The 17,400-nt window shown below is 66.9% G+C and overlaps 1 protein-coding gene across 1 annotated transcript; it reads left to right on the forward strand.

Moving 5' to 3' along the window:
- Nucleotides 1–6,470: 6,470 nt before the first annotated feature.
- Nucleotides 6,471–16,850, forward strand: MAP3K12 (mitogen-activated protein kinase kinase kinase 12). The gene is made up of 13 exons (XM_068921523.1): nt 6,471–6,837; nt 7,225–7,408; nt 7,745–7,936; nt 8,585–8,743; nt 9,358–9,516; nt 10,386–10,494; nt 11,362–11,471; nt 11,744–11,860; nt 12,870–13,007; nt 13,671–14,121; nt 14,428–14,498; nt 15,635–15,896; nt 16,714–16,850. The coding sequence occupies exons 1-13, from the start codon at nt 6,471–6,473 to the stop codon at nt 16,804–16,806; spliced, it is 2,412 nt and encodes an 803-aa protein (XP_068777624.1). The 3' UTR covers nt 16,807–16,850.
- Nucleotides 16,851–17,400: the final 550 nt, after the last annotated feature.

Below are 17,400 nucleotides of genomic sequence, written 5' to 3' on the forward strand. Positions count from 1 at the left end.
GTGTGATGGGGACGGACAGACGGACAGGGTGTGATGGGGATGGACGGGGTGTGACGGGGACGGACAGACGGACAGATGGACGGGGTGTGATGGGGACGGACGGGGTGTGATGGGGACGGACAGATGGACAGACGGACAGGGTGTGATGGGGATGGACGGGGTGTGATGGGGATGGACGGGGTGTGACGGGGACGGACAGACGGATGGGGTGTGATGGGGATGGATGGACAGACGGGGTGTGATGGGGACAGACGGGTGGATGGGGTTGATGGGGATGGACAGACAGAGAGGGTGTGATGCGATCGGACGGACGGACAGGGTGGGACAAGGATGGACGGGGTGTGATGGAGACGGACGGGGTGTGATGGGGACGGACAGACGGATGGGGTGTGATGGAGACGGACAGATGGGGTGTGATATAGATGGACAGACAGACAGGGTGTGATGGGGATAGACGGACGGACGGGGTGGGACAGGGACAGACGGTGTGATGGGGACAGAAGGTGCGATGGGGATGGACGGACAGATGGGGTGAGACGGGGATGGACAGGGTGTGATAGAGATGGACAGACAGACGGGGTGTGACGGCGACAGATGGGGTGTGAGGGAGATGGACAGACAGACAAGGGGTGATGGGGACGGACACACGGGGTGTGATGTAGATGGACAGAGAGACAGGGCGTGATGGGGATGGATGGACGGACGGGGTGTGATGGGGACGGTCGGATGGATGGAGTGAGACGGGGCCGGACACGGTGTGATGGACAGACGGACAGGGTGTGACGGGGACGGATGGGGTGTGATGGGGACGGACGGACAGATGGGGTATGATGGGGACAGATGGGGTGTGATGGGACGGACAGATGGACGGGGTGTGATGGGGATGGATGGACAGACGGAGTGTGATGGAGGTGGACAGACGGATGAGGTATCACGGGGACGGACAGGGTGTGATGGGGACGGACGGGGTGTGATGGGGACGGACAGGGTGTGACAGGGATGGACAGATGGACAAGGTGTGATGGGGACGGGTGGGGGTGTGATGGGGATGGACACACAGATGGGGTGGGATGGGATGGCCAGGGACAGACGGATGGGGTGGGATGGGGACAGACAGACGGATGGGGTGGGATGGGGACAGACAGTAGGGACCGATGGGGACGGACAGACACCCTGACTAGATGCACTGAGAGCTCCACTGGGGACACTGGGGACAGATGGACGCCGCACTGGGAGCACTGGGGACGGACGGATGCCGCACTGGGAGCACTGGGGACAGACGGATGCCGCACTGGGAGCACTGGGGACAGACAGACGCTGCACTGGGAGCACTGGGGACAGACGGATGCCGCACTGGGAGCACTGGGGACAGACAGACGCTGCACTGGGAGCACTGGGGACGGACGGATGCCGCACTGGGAGCACTGGGGACAGACAGACGCCGCACTGGGAGCACTGGGGACAGACGGACGCTGCACTGGGGGGGTCCCAGCGGGGGGGGGGCACCGGGGATCCCAGTCCCGGGGCCGGGGGGGATCTGGACGCTGCCAGTTTCAGTCATCCCAGTGCTCGGGGGGGGCAGGACCGGCCGGGGGGTCCCGGGGCCGGTGCCTCAGTGCCGGGTCCCGGCGATCGCGGGGTCGGTCTGGGCCGGGGGGTCCCGCCAGTGATGCCGGTGCCGCCGGCGGCTCCCGGTGATGCTGGTGCCGGCAGCTCCTCCCGTTGGTGCCAGTGCTGCCGGTGCCGGTGCTGCCGGCGGCTCCCGGTGACGCTGGTGCTGCCGGTGCCGGTGCTGCCGGTGCCGGTGCTGCCGGCGGCTCCCGGTGACGCTGGTGCTGCCGGTGCCAGTGCTGCTGCTACCGGTGCTGCCGGCGGCTCCCGGTGACGCTGGTGCTGCCGGTGCCAGTGCTGCTGCTACCGGTGCTGCCGGTGGCTCCCGGCGGTGCCGATGCTGCCGGTGCCGATGCTGCTGCTGCCGGTGCCGGTGCTGCCGGCGGCTCCCTGTGGTGCTGATGCTGCTGTTGCCGGTGCTGCCGGTGCTGCTGCTGCCGGTGCTGCCAGCGGCTCCCGGTGGTGCCGATGCTGCCGGTGCTGCTGCTGCCGGCGCCGGTGCTGCCGGGGCCGGTGCTGCCGGGGCTGCCGATGCCAGTGCTGCTGGTGCCGGTGCCGGTGCTGCCGGCGGCTCCCGGTAGTGCTGATGCTGCCGGTGCTGGTGCTGCCGGTGCTGCCACTGCCGGTGCCGGTGCTGCCGGTGCCGGTGCCGGTGCTGCCGGCGGCTCCCGGTGATGCTGCTGCTGCCGGTGCCAGTGCTGCCGCTGCCGGTGGTGCCGATGCTGCCGCTGCCGGTGCCGATGCTGCCGCTGCCGGTGCTGCCGGTGCCGGTGCTGCCGGCGGCTCCCGGTGGTGCCGATGCTGCCACTGCCGGTGCCGATGCTGCCGGTGCCGGTGCTGCTGCTGCCGGTGCCGGTGCTGCCGGCGGCTCCCGGTGGTGCCGGTGCTGCCGCTGCCGGTGCTGCCGGTGCCGGTGCCGGTGCTGCCGGCGGCTCCCAGTGGTGCCGATGCTGCCGCTGCCGGTGCCGATGCTGCCGCTGCCGGTGCTGCCGGTGCCGGTGCTGCCGCTGCCGGCGGCTCCCGGTGGTGCCGATGCTGCCGCTGCCGGTGCTGCCGGTGCCGGTGCCGGTGCTGCCGGCGGCTCCCGGTGGTGCCGGTGCTGCCGCTGCCGGGGCTGCCGGGGCTGCCGGGGGCGGCGGGGCGGGGCGGGCGCGGCGGGGCGGCGCCGAGCGCCGGGCGGGGCCGCGTGGCGCCTGCTCGCCCTGCCCCGGCCCCGGCCCCGGCCCCGGTACCGGCCCCGCCCGCAGCGGCAGCGCCGCGGCAGCAGCGGCCGCGGGCGGCGGCACCGGCACCGGCACCGGCACCGGCGCGCCCAGGTACGAGGGCGGCGGCGGGATGCGGAGCCGCCGGCGGAGCGGGGAGGGGGGGGGTAGGACCAGGGATGCGGCCGGTCCCGGGGCCTGCGGCGGCGGCGCGGCGGGGGGGGGCGGAGGGGGGCGGTACCGGTAGGGATGGGGAGCACCGACGGGGCCGGTGGGTGGGGAGGGGGAAGGTCCACGTGCCCCCCCCCCCCGCCCCCACTCGGACGCCTGGGCCCCTCCACCAGGCCTGGCAATGGGGGAGGGGGCGGGTGGTGGGACCCAGGCGTCCGGGCCTGAAGCTGCCCCGGGTTGGGGGGGGGGAACTGAGGCACGAGGGGGGCCCAGGCATCCGGGGGAGGGATGGAGAACCCCCTTGGGGGGGGGGCTGCACCATCCACCCCCCCCCCCCCGGCAGATGCTTGCACTCCCCGGACGCCTGGGCCCCCCCCCCCCCCCCCGGCTGGGGGCTGAGCTGGGTCAGGCCTGAGCCCTTGGAGGGGAGTAACTGGGCCCTCTTGCACACGCGTGTGCACTCGAGCACGCGTGGGCACCCTCGGCACCCGTGTGCACCCCCCCAGGACACGTGTGTGCACCCCTACATGTGTGTGCACCCCCTGCACACGTGTGTGCACCTCTAGTTATGTGTGTGCCCCAAGGCGCATATATGTGCATGCCTACATGTGTGGACCCTATGCACACATGTGTGCACCTGTGCTCGTGTGTGCACCCCTACATGTGTGTGCACCCTAGGCACACGTGTGTGCACCCTAGTTATGTGTGTGCACCCTAGGCACACGTGTGTGCACCCCTACATGTGTGTGCACCCTAGGCACACGTGTGTGCACCCTAGTTATGTGTGTGCACCCTAGGCACATGTGTGTGCACCCCTACATGTGTGTGCACCCTAGGCACGCGTGTGTGCACCCCTACATGTGTGTGCACCCTAGGCACATGTGTGTGCACCCCTACATGTATGTGCATCCTAGGCACACATGTGTGCACCCCATGCACGTGTGTGTGCACCTCTAGTTATGTGTGTGCACCCTAGGCACATGTGTGTGCACCCCATGCATGCATGTGTGCACCTCTAGTTATGTGTGTGCACCCTAGGCGCATGTGTGTGCACCCCTACATGTGTGTGCACCCTAGGCACGCGTGTGTGCACCTCTAGTTATGTGTGTGCACCCTAGGCACATGTGTGTGCACCCCTACATGTGTGTGCACCCTAGGCACACATGTGTGCACCTCTAGTTATGTGTGTGCATCCTAGGCGCATGTGTGTGCACCCCTACATGTGTGTGCACCCTAGGCACACGTGTGTGCACCTCTAGTTATGTGTGTGCACCCTAGGCACATGTGTGTGCACCTCTAATTATGTGTGTGCACCCTAGGCACATGTGTGTGCACCCCATGCACCTCTGGTTATGTGTGTGCACCCTAGGCGCATATGTGTGCACCCCTAGTAATGTGTGTGCGCTCCCCCATGTGCACGTACCTGCCCCTCGCACATGTGTGTGCACCCCTAGTTATGTACGTGTGTGCCAGGCACACGTGTGTGCCGTTCCCATGTGTGCACGTGTACGTGTGTGTGCGCCTGCGGTGAGTGCAACCCTTGCGCCTAGGTTTGCCCCCGTACATGTACGTGCACCCCCTTTGTCCGGGGGCGTGCGTCCCTTGCACAAGCGGGTGCACCCAAGCAGGTGTGTGCATGGCCTGGCACACGTGTGTGCATGCGCGTGCATGCCTGTGCACCCTCTGGCCTTCCTGTGTGCGCGTGTGTGTGTGTGTGTGTCCCTTGCACACCTGTGTGCACCCCTGCAGGCGTGTGCCCACCCTTACACACGTGTGCACCCCTGCATGTGTGCGGCCTTGCATAGGTGTGTGCCCTTGCATAGGCACGTGCACCCCCTTGCACACGTGTGTGCACCCCTTTGCACACATGCAAACACCTTGGACACGTGTGTGCACCCCCCCACACGCCTATGCACCCCGTGCAGCCCCCCCACCCCGGCCCGGCCCCGCTGCCGTCCAGCCGCTCGTCATATCGCGACCGGCCTCATGTCGCGACAGCGCCGCGTCTCCAGAGGCCGCGCGGGGGCGCTCCCGCTCCCCTCCCCTCACGGCCCACGCCAACTCGGCTCTGTCGCGACACGGCGTTGTCGTATGTCGCGATGTGACCCTCCCCTCCCGCCGCGACACTAAGGGACCCGCTGCTTCCCCGCCTCAGCCTCCCCCCCCCCCCGTGCAGAGCGGCCGCGGATCCAGGCGTCCGAGGGACCCAGGCGTCCGGGAAGGTGGGCGGAGGGGGGGGCCCTCCATCTGCTCCCGTTACCGGGATGACGTCACCGCGTGACGTACTGGCCCGGGGGGGGGGGACACGCTACCTGGGAGGGGGCGGGGCGCCCCCCCCACCTGCCCTGCGGCCGCCCGGACGCCTGGGTCCCTCGGGGTGACGCTAAGCCCCGCCCACGACCCCCCCTCCCCGGTGACTCACCCCCCCTACTAATTTTAGTGATGACCTCATCCTCCGGCTCGCTGTTGCCATAGCAACACCCCCCCCAATTTTCGGGGGAGCTGGACTGGGCCTGACCCCCCCCTCCAGCCCCGGACGCCTGGGTCCCCTCCCCGGCCATGCCTCAGTTTCCCCCCCTTCCCCATGCAACTACCAGGGGGAGGCAGCTGCACATGCATGTGCATGGGCTCGCACACGCGTGTGCAAACTCGTGCCTAGGCTTAAGCATGCACAAGGAGCGGTGCGCATGTGTGTGCAAGGGGCTGCACATGCACGCACACTCCTCACGGGGCAGAGACGCGTGTGCGAGGGGCGCGCACGCGCATGCAAGCCCGTGCACGTGTATATCGGGCTGTGTGTGTGTGAGCGAGGGCGCGCACACCCGGGTCGGGGTGTAGGGGTGCCTGCCCTGCTGCAAGGGGCTGCACGTGCATGTAAGAGTGCGCACACGCGTGTGGAGGTGCACGCAGCCTCCAGGGACTGCGCGTGCATGCAAGGGGCTGCACGCATGTAGAGCTGCACGCACAGGCGCAAGGGGCTGCACACGCACGGCGCAAGGGGCTGCACATGCATGCAAGGGGGCTGCACACACGCAGAGCTGCACGCACAGGCGCAAGGGGCTGCACACGCACAGGCGCAAGGGGCTGCACATGCATGCAAGGGGGCTGCACACACGCAGAGCTGCACGCACAGGCGCAAGGGGCTGCACACGCACGGCGCAAGGGGCTGCACATGCATGCAAGGGGGCTGCACACACGCAGAGCTGCACGCACAGGCGCAAGGGGCTGCACACGCACAGGTGCAAGGGGCTGCACATGCATGCAAGGGGGCTGCACACACGCAGAGCTGCACGCACAGGCGCAAGGGGCTGCACACGCACAGGCGCAAGGGGCTGCACACGCGTGCAAGGGGCTGCACACACATGTAGGGCCACCTGCAGGGACGCAGAGGCTGCACCGCCTGGCACCCCACTGACACCCCTGTCCCTGCAGGCGCGCGCAAGGGGCCGGCGGCGGCGGCGGCGGCGGCGGGGTGGGGGTCCCGCCATGGCCTGCCTGCACGAGACGCGGACGCCGTCGCCCTCGCTGGCGCTGGCGTCGGACGGCACGCCGGAGCAGGAGCTGACCCCCACGCAGTGCGTGCTGCGCGACGTGCTGCCCGCCGCCCCCGCTGCCGCCCCCGCCGCCGCCGAGGCCTGGCCCCGCCGCGGCACCCCGCGCCACCCCGACGGCGGCGGCCCCGAGGCGGGGGCGCCGGGCGAGCTGCGCCGCGGCGGGGCCCTGGCACCCGAGGCCGGGCATCTGCGGTGCCAGGCGGGCGGCGGGTTCCTCGAGGGGCTCTTCGGCTGCCTCAAGCCCGTCTGGACCATGATCGGCAAAGCCTACGCCGCCGAGCACAAGCACCCGCAGGAGGGTGAGGGGGGAAATGGGGCGAGGAGGGTGCAGTGGGGCAGGGAGGGTGCAGTGGGGCAGGGAGGGTGCAATGGGGCAGAGAGGGTGCAATGGGATGAGGAGGGTGCAGTAGGGACAGGATGGGGCAAAGGGTGCAATGGGGCAGGGAGGGTGCAAATGGGAAAGAAGGGTGCAACTGGGCAAAGAAGGGTGCAATGGGGCAGAGAAGGGTGCCATGGGGCAGGGATGAGGGTGCAGGGGGAAAGGGACCGCAGGGAAGTGGGTACAGAGGGGCAGGGAGGAGGCAATGGGGTGCAGCGGGATGGGTGCACCCTAATGGCACCGGAGCTGTGCCAGGGCACACCCCGGGGTGCCGGCGAGCGGGTGCCATGCACGTGGGTGCCCGCAGACCCCTGGGAGGTGCCCTTCGAGGAGATCCTGGACCTGCAGTGGGTGGGCAGCGGGGCGCAGGGCGCCGTCTTCCTGGGCCGCTTCCACGGTGAGGAGGTGGCCGTGAAGAAGGTGCGGGACCTCAAGGAGACTGACATCAAGCACCTGCGCAAGCTCAAGCACCCCAACATCATCACCTTCAAGTGAGCAGGGACACAGGGACATGGGGGACACGGACATGGACACATGGGACACCTCTGTGGCGTGGGTGCTGATGGGTGCCTGGATGTCCTGGTGCAGTTGAGTGCCTCAGCACTAGTGGGTGCCTGGGTGCAGCCAGGTGTCCCAGCGCTGATGGGTGCCTGGATGCAAGTGGGTGCCCCAATGCTGATGGGTGCCTGGATGCAGGTGGGTGCCCCAGTGCAGCTGGGTGCCCATGGTGCAGCTGGGTGCTCCAGAGTTGTTGGATGCCTGGGTGCAGCTGGGTGTCCCAGTGCTGCCAGGTGCCTGAGCACTGATGGGTGCCACTGTGCCCGCAGAGGCGTGTGCACCCAGGCACCCTGCTACTGCATCATCATGGAGTTCTGCGCCCAGGGCCAGCTCTACGAGGTGCTGCGCGCCGGGCGCAAGGTCACCCCCTCGCTCCTCGTCGACTGGTCCATGGGCATTGCCGGCGGCATGAACTACCTGCACCTCCACAAGATCATCCACCGCGACCTCAAGTCACCCAAGTGAGCAGGGACAGGAGCTTGGGGATATCCATGGGTGCAGGGGTGGGCCTAGGGTGGAGGCAGGGCCTCGTTGTGGCTCCTTCCCTGGAGTTCTGGGCTGTGGTGGTGTCTGATATGGTGACCATGGTGGTGGCACACCCATGATGGTGCCATAGAGTGTCATGCCTGTGGTGGTGACATGACCGTGGTGGTGACGACATGCCTGTGACAGTGCCATGCCTGTAGAGGTGCTGTGGCAGTGTCATGCCCATGGTGGTGGCATACCCAAGACGACACCATGCCCATGGTGGTGGTGTGCCCATCATACTTGTGTACCCATGGTGGTGCCATGCCCATGGTGGTGGCATGCCCATGAAGGTGCCATGCTCACAGTGGTGGCATGCCCATGACGGTACCATGCCAGTGGCGATGCCATGCTCACTGTTGTTGCACCTCCATGATGGTGCCGTGCCCATAACTGTGCCATGCCCATGGCAGGGCTGTGCCCGTCATGGTCGCATGTCCATAGCAGTGCCATACCCATGGTGGTGCCCATGGTGATGCCATATCCATGACGGTGCCATGTCCATGGTGGTGGCATGCTCGTAGCAGTGCCATGCCCATGACAGTGCCGTGTCATTGGTGTGGCACTGAGCGGGTGCCCCCCAGCATGCTCATCACTTACGACGACGTGGTGAAGATCTCAGACTTCGGCACCTCCAAGGAGCTCATCGACAAGAGCACCAAGATGTCCTTTGCAGGCACCGTGGCCTGGATGGCACCTGAGGTCATCCGCAATGAGCCTGTCTCCGAGAAGGTCGACATCTGGTGAGGGCACAGGGACACCGGGGACCTCGGGGACACCAGGGGCATGGTGGGGCACGGGTGTCTTTAGTAACACCGGAGACCTGGGGGAAATGGGGCAATGGGGAGACACTAGGGACACTGTGGATGGGGAGGGGGCATTGGGGGAACACCAGAGACACCAGGGGGTTATGGGGACATTGGGGACACTAGAAACCTTTTGGGGACAGGGACAATGGGTACACCAGGGACACTGGGGGAGGGACAGAGATGGGGGCATCAGGGACACTAGGAGGGGGACAGCGACATTGCAGAAACAGGGATGGGGGACAGGAGGGGACATCAGGGCCACTGGTGGGGAGAGAGGACATTGGGGACACCAGCATGGGCAGAGGCAGGGGACACTGGGGGCCCCAGGGCAGGGCAAGGGGGAATGAGGACACAGGATGGGGGGAGGGGGATGAAGAGGGGATGAGGGGACCATGGAGGGATCAGGGGGCACTGGTGAGGGCACAGGGGACACTAGGAGGACCATAGGATGTAGGGTTACCAGAGCACATGGATGCCTGGGGTGGCCAGGGGATTGGTGGGCAGTGGGTGCCCAGGTGCCTGGGGTCCATGGGTGATGGTGCACCCAGGTCCTTCGGAGTGGTGCTGTGGGAGCTGCTTACGGGTGAGATCCCCTACAAGGACGTGGACTCATCAGCCATCATCTGGGGGGTGGGCAGCAACAGCCTGCACCTACCCGTGCCCTCCGGCTGCCCTGATGGCTTCAAGGTGCTGCTGCGCCAGTGCTGGTGAGTGGGCACCCACCTGGGGAGACGCCATGGGGGACACGCCATGGGCAACCCACTTGGGGACACACCACAGGGGACATGCTGTGGGCACCCTGACATGGGGGACACACCACGGACGCCCAACAAGGGTGCTATGGGGGACCGTACCATGGAGGTCCTGACGTGGGGACCTTTGCCCATGGGGGACTCCTGCCCTATGGGACTACTGCCTTGGGGGACATGCCAATGGGGGACTCTCTGCCCCTAGGGACATCCTACCCTGAGGGACATGCCCATGGGGACCTCTTGCCAATGAAGGACCTGCCCCGCCCATGGGGACCCCCTGCACTGGGGGATGTCCTCGTGGGGACATTTTGCCCATGGGGGACCCTCTGCCTGGGGGACTCCTGCCCATGGAGGGCATCTGTCCTGGAGGGAGTGTCCATAGGGATATCTTTCCCATGGAGGACCTCCTGCTCTGGGAGAAGTGTCCATGGGGACATCTTGCCCATGGAGGATCTCATACCCTGATGGACCCCCCTGCCCCAGTGACCCTCTGCCTGGGGGACCCCTGCCCTGGGGGACATGCCCATGGGGACATCTTGCCCATGGGGGACCCCCTGCCTGGAGGATGCCTGCCAATGGAGAACCTCCTGCCCATGGTGGACCTTTACCCTGAGGGACATGCCCACGGAGACATCTTGCCCAGGGAGGACCCCTTGCCCTGGGAGATGTGCCCATCAGGACTCTGTATGAGGGCTGGTCACTGCACCCAGGGACCACCCCTCCCACACCCCCACCCTTGGGCACCTCACTGTGTCCCATGCACCCTTCCTTGCCTGCGATCCCAAAATGCCCCCGGTGCCCAGTGCTGTGCCCGCTCTCCGCAGGAACAGCAAGCCCCGGAACCGGCCATCCTTCCGCCAGATCCTGCTGCACCTCGACATCGCCTCAGCCGACGTCCTCTCCACCCCGCAGGAGACCTACTTCAAATCGCAGGTACCCCTGCGCCCCCCCAGCACCCTGGAGCCCCCCAAGACACCCAGCAACCCTGGGATGCCCAGCGCCCTGGGGATGCCCACACCCTGCAGGAGGTCTATCTCAAATCCCGGGGACCCCGATGGCTGGTGCTGGGGCAGCTGGCGCCTGCGATCGCCCCGTGCCTGTGGGAGCCAGTTGCCCGGGGTAGCCAGTGCCCAGTATATCCCAGTACCCAGGATACTGGTGCCCAGGGTAGCCAGTGCCTGGTGTAGCTAGTGCCCAATGCAGCTGGTTCTCATGGTAACTGGTGCCCAGTGTAGCTGGTATCCACAGTAGCTGGTGCCTGGCGGTAGCTGGTTCCTGTGGTAGCCAGTGCCTGGTGTAGCCAGTTCCCACGGTAGTCACTTCCCATGGTAGCCAGTGCCCAGTGTAGCTGGTTCCCACAGCAGCTGGTTCCTGTGGTAGCCAGTGCCTGGTGTAGCCAGTTCCCGGAGTAGCCAGTTCCCATGGTAGCCAGGGCCCAGTGTAGTTGGTTCTCATGGTAACCTGTGCCTGGTGTAGCTGGTGTCCACGGTAGCTGGTGCCTGTGGTAGCCGGTGCCTGTGGTAGCTGGTGCCTGGTGTAGCCAGTTCCTGCGGTAGCCAGTTCCCATGGTAGCCAGGGCCCAGTGTAGTTGGTTCTCATGGTAACCTGTGCCTGGTGTAGCTGGTGTCCACAGTAGCTGGTGCCTGTGGTAGCCGGTGCCTGTGGTAGCTGGTGCCTGGTGTAGCCAGTTCCTGCGGTAGCCAGTTCCCATGGTAGCCAGTGCCCGGTGTAGCCAGTTCCCGCAGTAGCTGGTGCCCGGTGTAGCTGGTTCCCGTGGTAGCCGGTGCCCACCTGCCACAGGCCGAGTGGCGGGAGGAGGTAAAGCTGCACTTCGAGAAGATCAAGTCGGAGGGGACATGTCTGCACCGGCTCGAGGAGGAGCTCATCAACCGTCGGCGCGAGGAGCTCCGGTGGGGCCGGCCGCGAGGCCTGGGGCCATCAGGGCACCGGGGACACCGGGGGGGTGGCAGGGACATGGGGGGCACCGGTGAGACGGGGACATTGGGGCAATGGGGGTACCTGGGCATGGGGAGGGCTTTTGGGTGCCCCACCGTGTGTGCCACCCCCATGCCCTGCATGCTGTACTGTCCCCATGCCGTGCCACCTCCGTGCCATTCCCACACCCCCGTCCCCGAGCCCACGGGAGTGTCATGCCGACGCCGCGGTGCCCGTGCGGTGCCAGGCACGCGCTGGACATCCGAGAGCACTACGAGCGCAAGCTGGAGCGGGCCAACAACCTCTACATGGAGCTCAGTGCCCTCATGCTGCAGCTGGAGCTCAAGGAGAAGGAGCTGCTCAGGTGAGCAAGTGCCTGCAGGTACCCCCAGGCCCACCTGTGAGCACCCCATAACCACCATGAATCCACCTCACGTCCAACACGGGCCCTTGGCCACCCCACAGCCACCCTGTGCCTATGCCAACCCCATGTCCATGCCATGAGCACCTTGTAACCACGACGACCCCACCCCATGTCCAACCTGGGCCCTTGGCCACCCCACAGTCACTCTGTGCCCATGCCAACCTCGTATCCATGCCATGAGCAACCCATAACTGCCATGATCCCACCCCCCATCCAACCTGGGTCCTTGGCCACCCTACGTCCATGCCAACGCCATGCTCATGCCATGAGTACCTTGTAACCACCACAAACCCACCCACCTGTGGGCGGTGGATGGACACACCCAACCTGTGTCCATACCAAAGCCATGCCCATACCATAAACACCCCATAACCACCACAGTCCGACCCCATGTCCAACCTGTGCTCATGCCAAAGCCATGTCCATGTCATAACCATGTCCATGCCATGAGCCCCCCATAACCACCATGAACCCACTCCATGCCAACTCCCAAACCCACCCTGAGCCTCTTCTGTGTCTATGCTCACCCTATAAACACCCCATAACCAGCACGAACCCACCCCACAGCCACCCCACGCAACCTCCGTACACCCTTGTTGCATTTCCATGCTCACCCTTTGCCCTTGGCGACCCTATGCCAATGCCATGCCCGCCGCGTGTCCATGTGAACCCCATGCCCCATGCCATGAGCACCCTGTAACCACCCCGAAGCGACCCCATGTCCAAGGTGGGCCCTTGGCCACCCTGTACCTACCCCATGGCCACCCCATAACCCCTGTCCCCATGTCCATGCCCACTCTTTGCCCTTGGCGACCCAGTGCCAACCCTGCGCCCACCCCATGAGCATCCTGTAACCACCATGATCCCACCCCGTGTCCAACCTGGGCCCATGCCCGTGTCCCCTCCCGATGCGGCGTGCCAGTGCCCACGTGTGTCCCACACCGTGCAGGCGGGAGCAGGCACTGGAGAAGCGCTACCCCGGGCTCTTCAAGCCACGGGCACCGCGGGGGCTCCTACACGGCAACGCCGTCGAGACCCTCATCAAGAAGCGCAACGTGCCCCAGAAGCTCTCGCCCCATGGCAAGCGGTGCGCCTGGACGCCTGGGTCCATTACAGGGGTGGGGGGGCCCAGAGCTCTGAAGCCTTTAGGGTTGGGGGTGGATGCCCGGACACCTGGGTCCCTCATGGGGTCGGGGGACCCAGAACCCTGGAGCCTTTGGGGTGGGGGGTGAGGTGGATGCCTGGACGCCTGGGTCCCTCATGGGGTTGGGGGACCCAGAACCCTGGGGTCTTTGGGGTGGGGGGGGTGGATGCCTGGACACCTGGGTCCCTCATGGGGTTGGGGGACCCAGAACCCTGGGGTCTTTGGGGTGTGGGGGGGTGGATGCCTGGACGCCTGGGTCCCTCATGGGGTTGGGGGACCCAGAACCTTGGGGCCTTCGGGGTGGAGTGTGGGGGCCTGGACACTTAGGTCCTTTGGGATGGGAGTGGGGTGCTGGGGGTCTGGATGCCAGTATCGTTTTGCTGGGGGGGGTGGTCTGGGAGCCCGGACACCTGGGTCCCTTGGAGTGGGGCAGGATGGGGAGCCTGGGCCCACTGATCTCTGCTGGGGCATGGAGCAGGGGTGGAACCAGGAGCCCGGACACCTGGGTCCCTTGGGGCTGGCCAGGGGGTGTTCTGGGGGCTCCTGGACACCTGGGTCCCCAGCCGCAGCCCTGCCCTGTGCTCTCCCCCCCCCCCGACCCCACAGGCCCGACATCCTGAAGCCGGAGGTGCTGCTGCCCAAGCTGGATGCGGCCATGGCGCAGGTGGCCCTGCCGGGGTGTCCCAAGGGTCCCCCCTCGCCTGGGCGCAGCCGGCGGGCCAAGGGCCGCCACCGCAAAGCCGGACCCCGGGGTGGCTGCGGGGAGCCGGGTCCTGAGGCCGGACCCCCTCCCCGGGGGCTGCCCGGACCCCCCCCGGCTGCCGCCAGCCCCGACCTGCTGGGGGGCACCCTGGAGGCTGCGGGTGCCCCCCCGGCCGCAGCGCCTGGCACGGGGGCTGGGGGGGAGCTGGGCACCCAAGGGTGCCCCCCACCACGGCCCCCAGCCCCCGGCGAGCCCGAGCGGGACAGTGGGGCGGCCCGGGGGGGCAAAGCTGGGGCCGGGCAGCACCTCACCCCCGCGGCGCTGCTCTACCGGGCGGCTGTCACGCGGGGCCAGGTGAGCAAGCCGGACACCTGGGCCCCTTCTGGGGGAGGAGGGGGCAGCACCCTTGGGTCCATCTTGGTGGCGGGGGGGGGCAGAGGCCTGGGTCCCTTCTAGGGGTGGGGTTGGGTGCCAGACCCATGGGTGCCTTCAGGATTTTGGGGGGGGGGCTGCTGGATGCCTGGGTCCCTTCTGAGGGGGAGGGGCAGACATCTGGGTCCATCTGAGTTGGGGGGGGGAGAGGGGCGTTGCAGGACACCTGGGTCCCTGCTGGGGCTGGGGGGACAGCGGGGGGGCCCCAACGCTGCCCTCTGCCCCCAGAAACGGGGGGTCTCGTCGGAGGAGGAGGAGGGCGAAGTGGACAGCGAGGTGGAGCTGCCCCTGCGGCAGAGGTGGGTGCCCCCCAGCCCGGACACCTGGGCTCGCTCGCGGGGGGGTTGGGGGGGAAGTTGGATTTCCATGCGGATGGAGCCGGGACACCCTAGGGTCTGGCTGGGGCAGGTGGGCCACCAGGACGCCTGGGTCCCTGGATGCCTGGGATGGGTGCAAGGCAGGGGCTGGTGGGTGTCCAAACACCTGGGTGCACTCCTGGGATGGAGATGGGTGCAAGGTGGGGCTGGTGGGTGTCCAAACACCTGGGTGCATTCCTGGGATGGAGATGGGTGCAAGGTGGGGCTGGTGGGTGTCCAAACACCTGGGTGCACTCCTGGGATGGAGATGGGTGCAAGGGGGGGCTGGTGGGTGCCTGGATGCCTGGGTGCACTCCTGAGATGGAGATGGGTGCAAGGGGGGGCTGGTGGGTGTCCAAACACCTGGGTGCACTCCTGGGATGGAGATGGGTGCAAGGGGGGGCTGGTGGGTGCCTGGATGCCTGGGTGCACTCCTGAGATGGAGATGGGTGCAAGGGGGGGCTGGTGGGTGTCCAAACACCTGGGTGCACTCCTGGGATGGAGATGGGTGCAAGAGGGGGCTGGTGGGTGCCTGGATGCCTGGGTGCACTCCTGGGATGGAGATGGGTGCAAGGGGGGGGCTGGTGGGTGTCCAAACACCTGGGTTCACTCCTGGGATGGAGATGGGTGCAAGGTGGGGCTGGTGGGTGTCCAAACACCTGGGTGCACTCCTGGGATGGAGATGGGTGCAAGGGGGGGGCTGGTGGGTGTCCAAACACCTGGGTTCACTCCTGGGAGGAGAAGGGTGCAAGAGGGCTGGTGGGTGTCCAAACACCTGGGTGCACTCCTGGGATGGAGATGGGTGCAAGGGGGGGGCTGGTGGGTGTCCAAACACCTGGGTGCACTCCTGGGATGGAGATGGGTGCAAGAGGGCTGGTGGGTGCCTGCACACCTAGAACTGGTGCAGAGGGACCACTGGGTGCCCGAATGCCTGAAATGGGTGCAAAGGGGGCTGGTGGGTGCCAGGACGCCTGGGTTCTCTCCCAGGATGGAGAAGGGTGCAGTGGGGGTGCTGGTGGGCGCCCGGACGCCTGGGTCCTCAGCATTTCTTCCCTCTCCCAACCCCCCCTCCAACCCAGGTGGCCCCCAGGCATGAGCAAGCGGCAGTCGCTGTCGACCTTCAGCTCGGAGAACTTCTCGGACGGGGACGGGGACGGGGACGGGGACGAGGGCCACACGAGCGAGCCCTCGCACAGCGCCACCCCGGACGTGGGCAGCACCAACACGGACGAACGCCCTGACGACCGCTCCGAGGACCTGCTCTCGCAGGGCTCCGAAATCCCCCTGGACGCAGCCCCCCCCGAGGGCCCCAGCCGCCGCCACGGCGGGCAGAGCCCCAAGGTGACGGGGGACACTGAGCCGGGGATGTCCCCCCCAGGGTCAGGCATCAGGGAGAAACGGTCTCCTGAGCATCCCCAGGCTGGGTGCTGCAGGGGCACCCGGCGGCGGGGGTCTCTCAGGCTCCCCCCAAGGCCCGGCACTGTGGAAAGGGGTCTCCAACACTGGGTGTTAAGGGGAGGAGGGGTCCCCAGGGTGCGACACCGTGGGGAGGGGGCCCCCTGAGCCCTCCAAGACTGGGTGCTATAGGAAGAGGGTCCTCCCAAGTCCCCAGGGATGGGTGATGGTGGGGAGGTGGTCGCCCTGAGCCCCCCCTGGGAAGAGCTAGCAAGAGGAAGGGGGTTCCCAGGGCCTCCCAGGACTGGGTGCCATGGGGAGGGTGGTCCCCAGAGCTCCCCCAAGGATTGGGTGTCATGGGGAGGGGGGTCCTAGGAGACCCCAGGGATGGATACCATGGGGAGCAGGGTCCCAAGTCCCCAGGACTGGTTGCCATGGGGAGGAGGTCCCCTGAGCCCCCCAGGACTGGGTGCTATAGGAAAAGGGTCCCCCCAAGTCCCCAGGGATGGGTGACAGTGGGGAGGGGGTCCCCTGAGCCCCCCCCCCAAGAGGAGGTAGCAAGGGGAAGGGGGTCCCCAGAGCCCCCCCAGGACCTAGGAGCACATGGAAGGGGACCCCTGAGCCCCCCCAAGGGTGGTGCCATTGCTGTAAGGTGCTCAGGGAGAGATGCCATGGGGAGGGGGTCCTCGACTGGGCTGGCTGCAGGGCAGGGGGAGGCGCTGGGGGTGTTTAACTCCCCCTTGGCCTCTGTCCCCCCTCCCAGGTCTCCGAGGACTCAGACTGCGACAGTGCGGAGCTGGACCACTCGGGCAGCGGCGAGGGGCCGGCCCGGCCCGCCGCCCCCTCCAGCCTGTGACCTGCCCCCCCCCTTCCCTGTGCACCCCTCACTTGTACAGCCCCAAATATTTATATAAATATCTATCAATCTCTATGCCAAGCTCTGTGTCAGCTCTGCGCCCCAGGGTGGGAGGGCAGTGGGATCAGGCATTGGTTTGGGGGGGGGGGTCCCAGCAGGTTTCGGGGGTGGGGAGAGGGGGCCCACTCATGCTGTTTGTGTGGGTCCTACTTGAACATCCCCACCCCAGAGGAGGGGAGAGGAGGCGGGGGCTGTACCCCTTCCCCCTGGCAGCAGGGGCCACAGCAGAGGCTGAGCCCCCCCCTCCCCAAAATGGGGACAGTCTTGCCCCTGTCTTTATTGGGTGAAGTGGGAGCACTGGCTGGGGCATAGGACACCCAGAGGGAGGGTCCCTGCTGCCACCATGCCAGCAAGGGAGGGGGCAGGCAGATGGTGAACCCCCCCCCCAAATGAGGATACCAGCATCTCCCCAAACCACAAGGGCTCAGGACACAAAGCAAGACCCAGCTTCCCCCTAGAGAGCGGGGGGGGGGGGGGGGGGGGGGCAGCACCCTCCAAGGGAGCCCAAGCCCTAAGCTGAGAGCACTGAACCCA

Source organism: Struthio camelus, chromosome 28 (genome assembly GCF_040807025.1).
Source record: "Struthio camelus isolate bStrCam1 chromosome 28, bStrCam1.hap1, whole genome shotgun sequence".
Classification (NCBI taxonomy): Eukaryota; Metazoa; Chordata; class Aves; order Struthioniformes; family Struthionidae; genus Struthio; species Struthio camelus.

Coding starts and splice junctions, on each gene's coding strand:
- MAP3K12 (XM_068921523.1), top strand. CDS start 6,471: ATGGCCTGCCTGCACGAGACGCGGACGCCGTCGCCCTCGCTGGCGCTG. Junction 7,409..7,744: donor CCCAACATCATCACCTTCAA/GTGAGCAGGGAC, acceptor CTGTGCCCGCAG/AGGCGTGTGCACCCAGGCAC. Junction 9,517..10,385: donor GTGCTGCTGCGCCAGTGCTG/GTGAGTGGGCAC, acceptor CGCTCTCCGCAG/GAACAGCAAGCCCCGGAACC.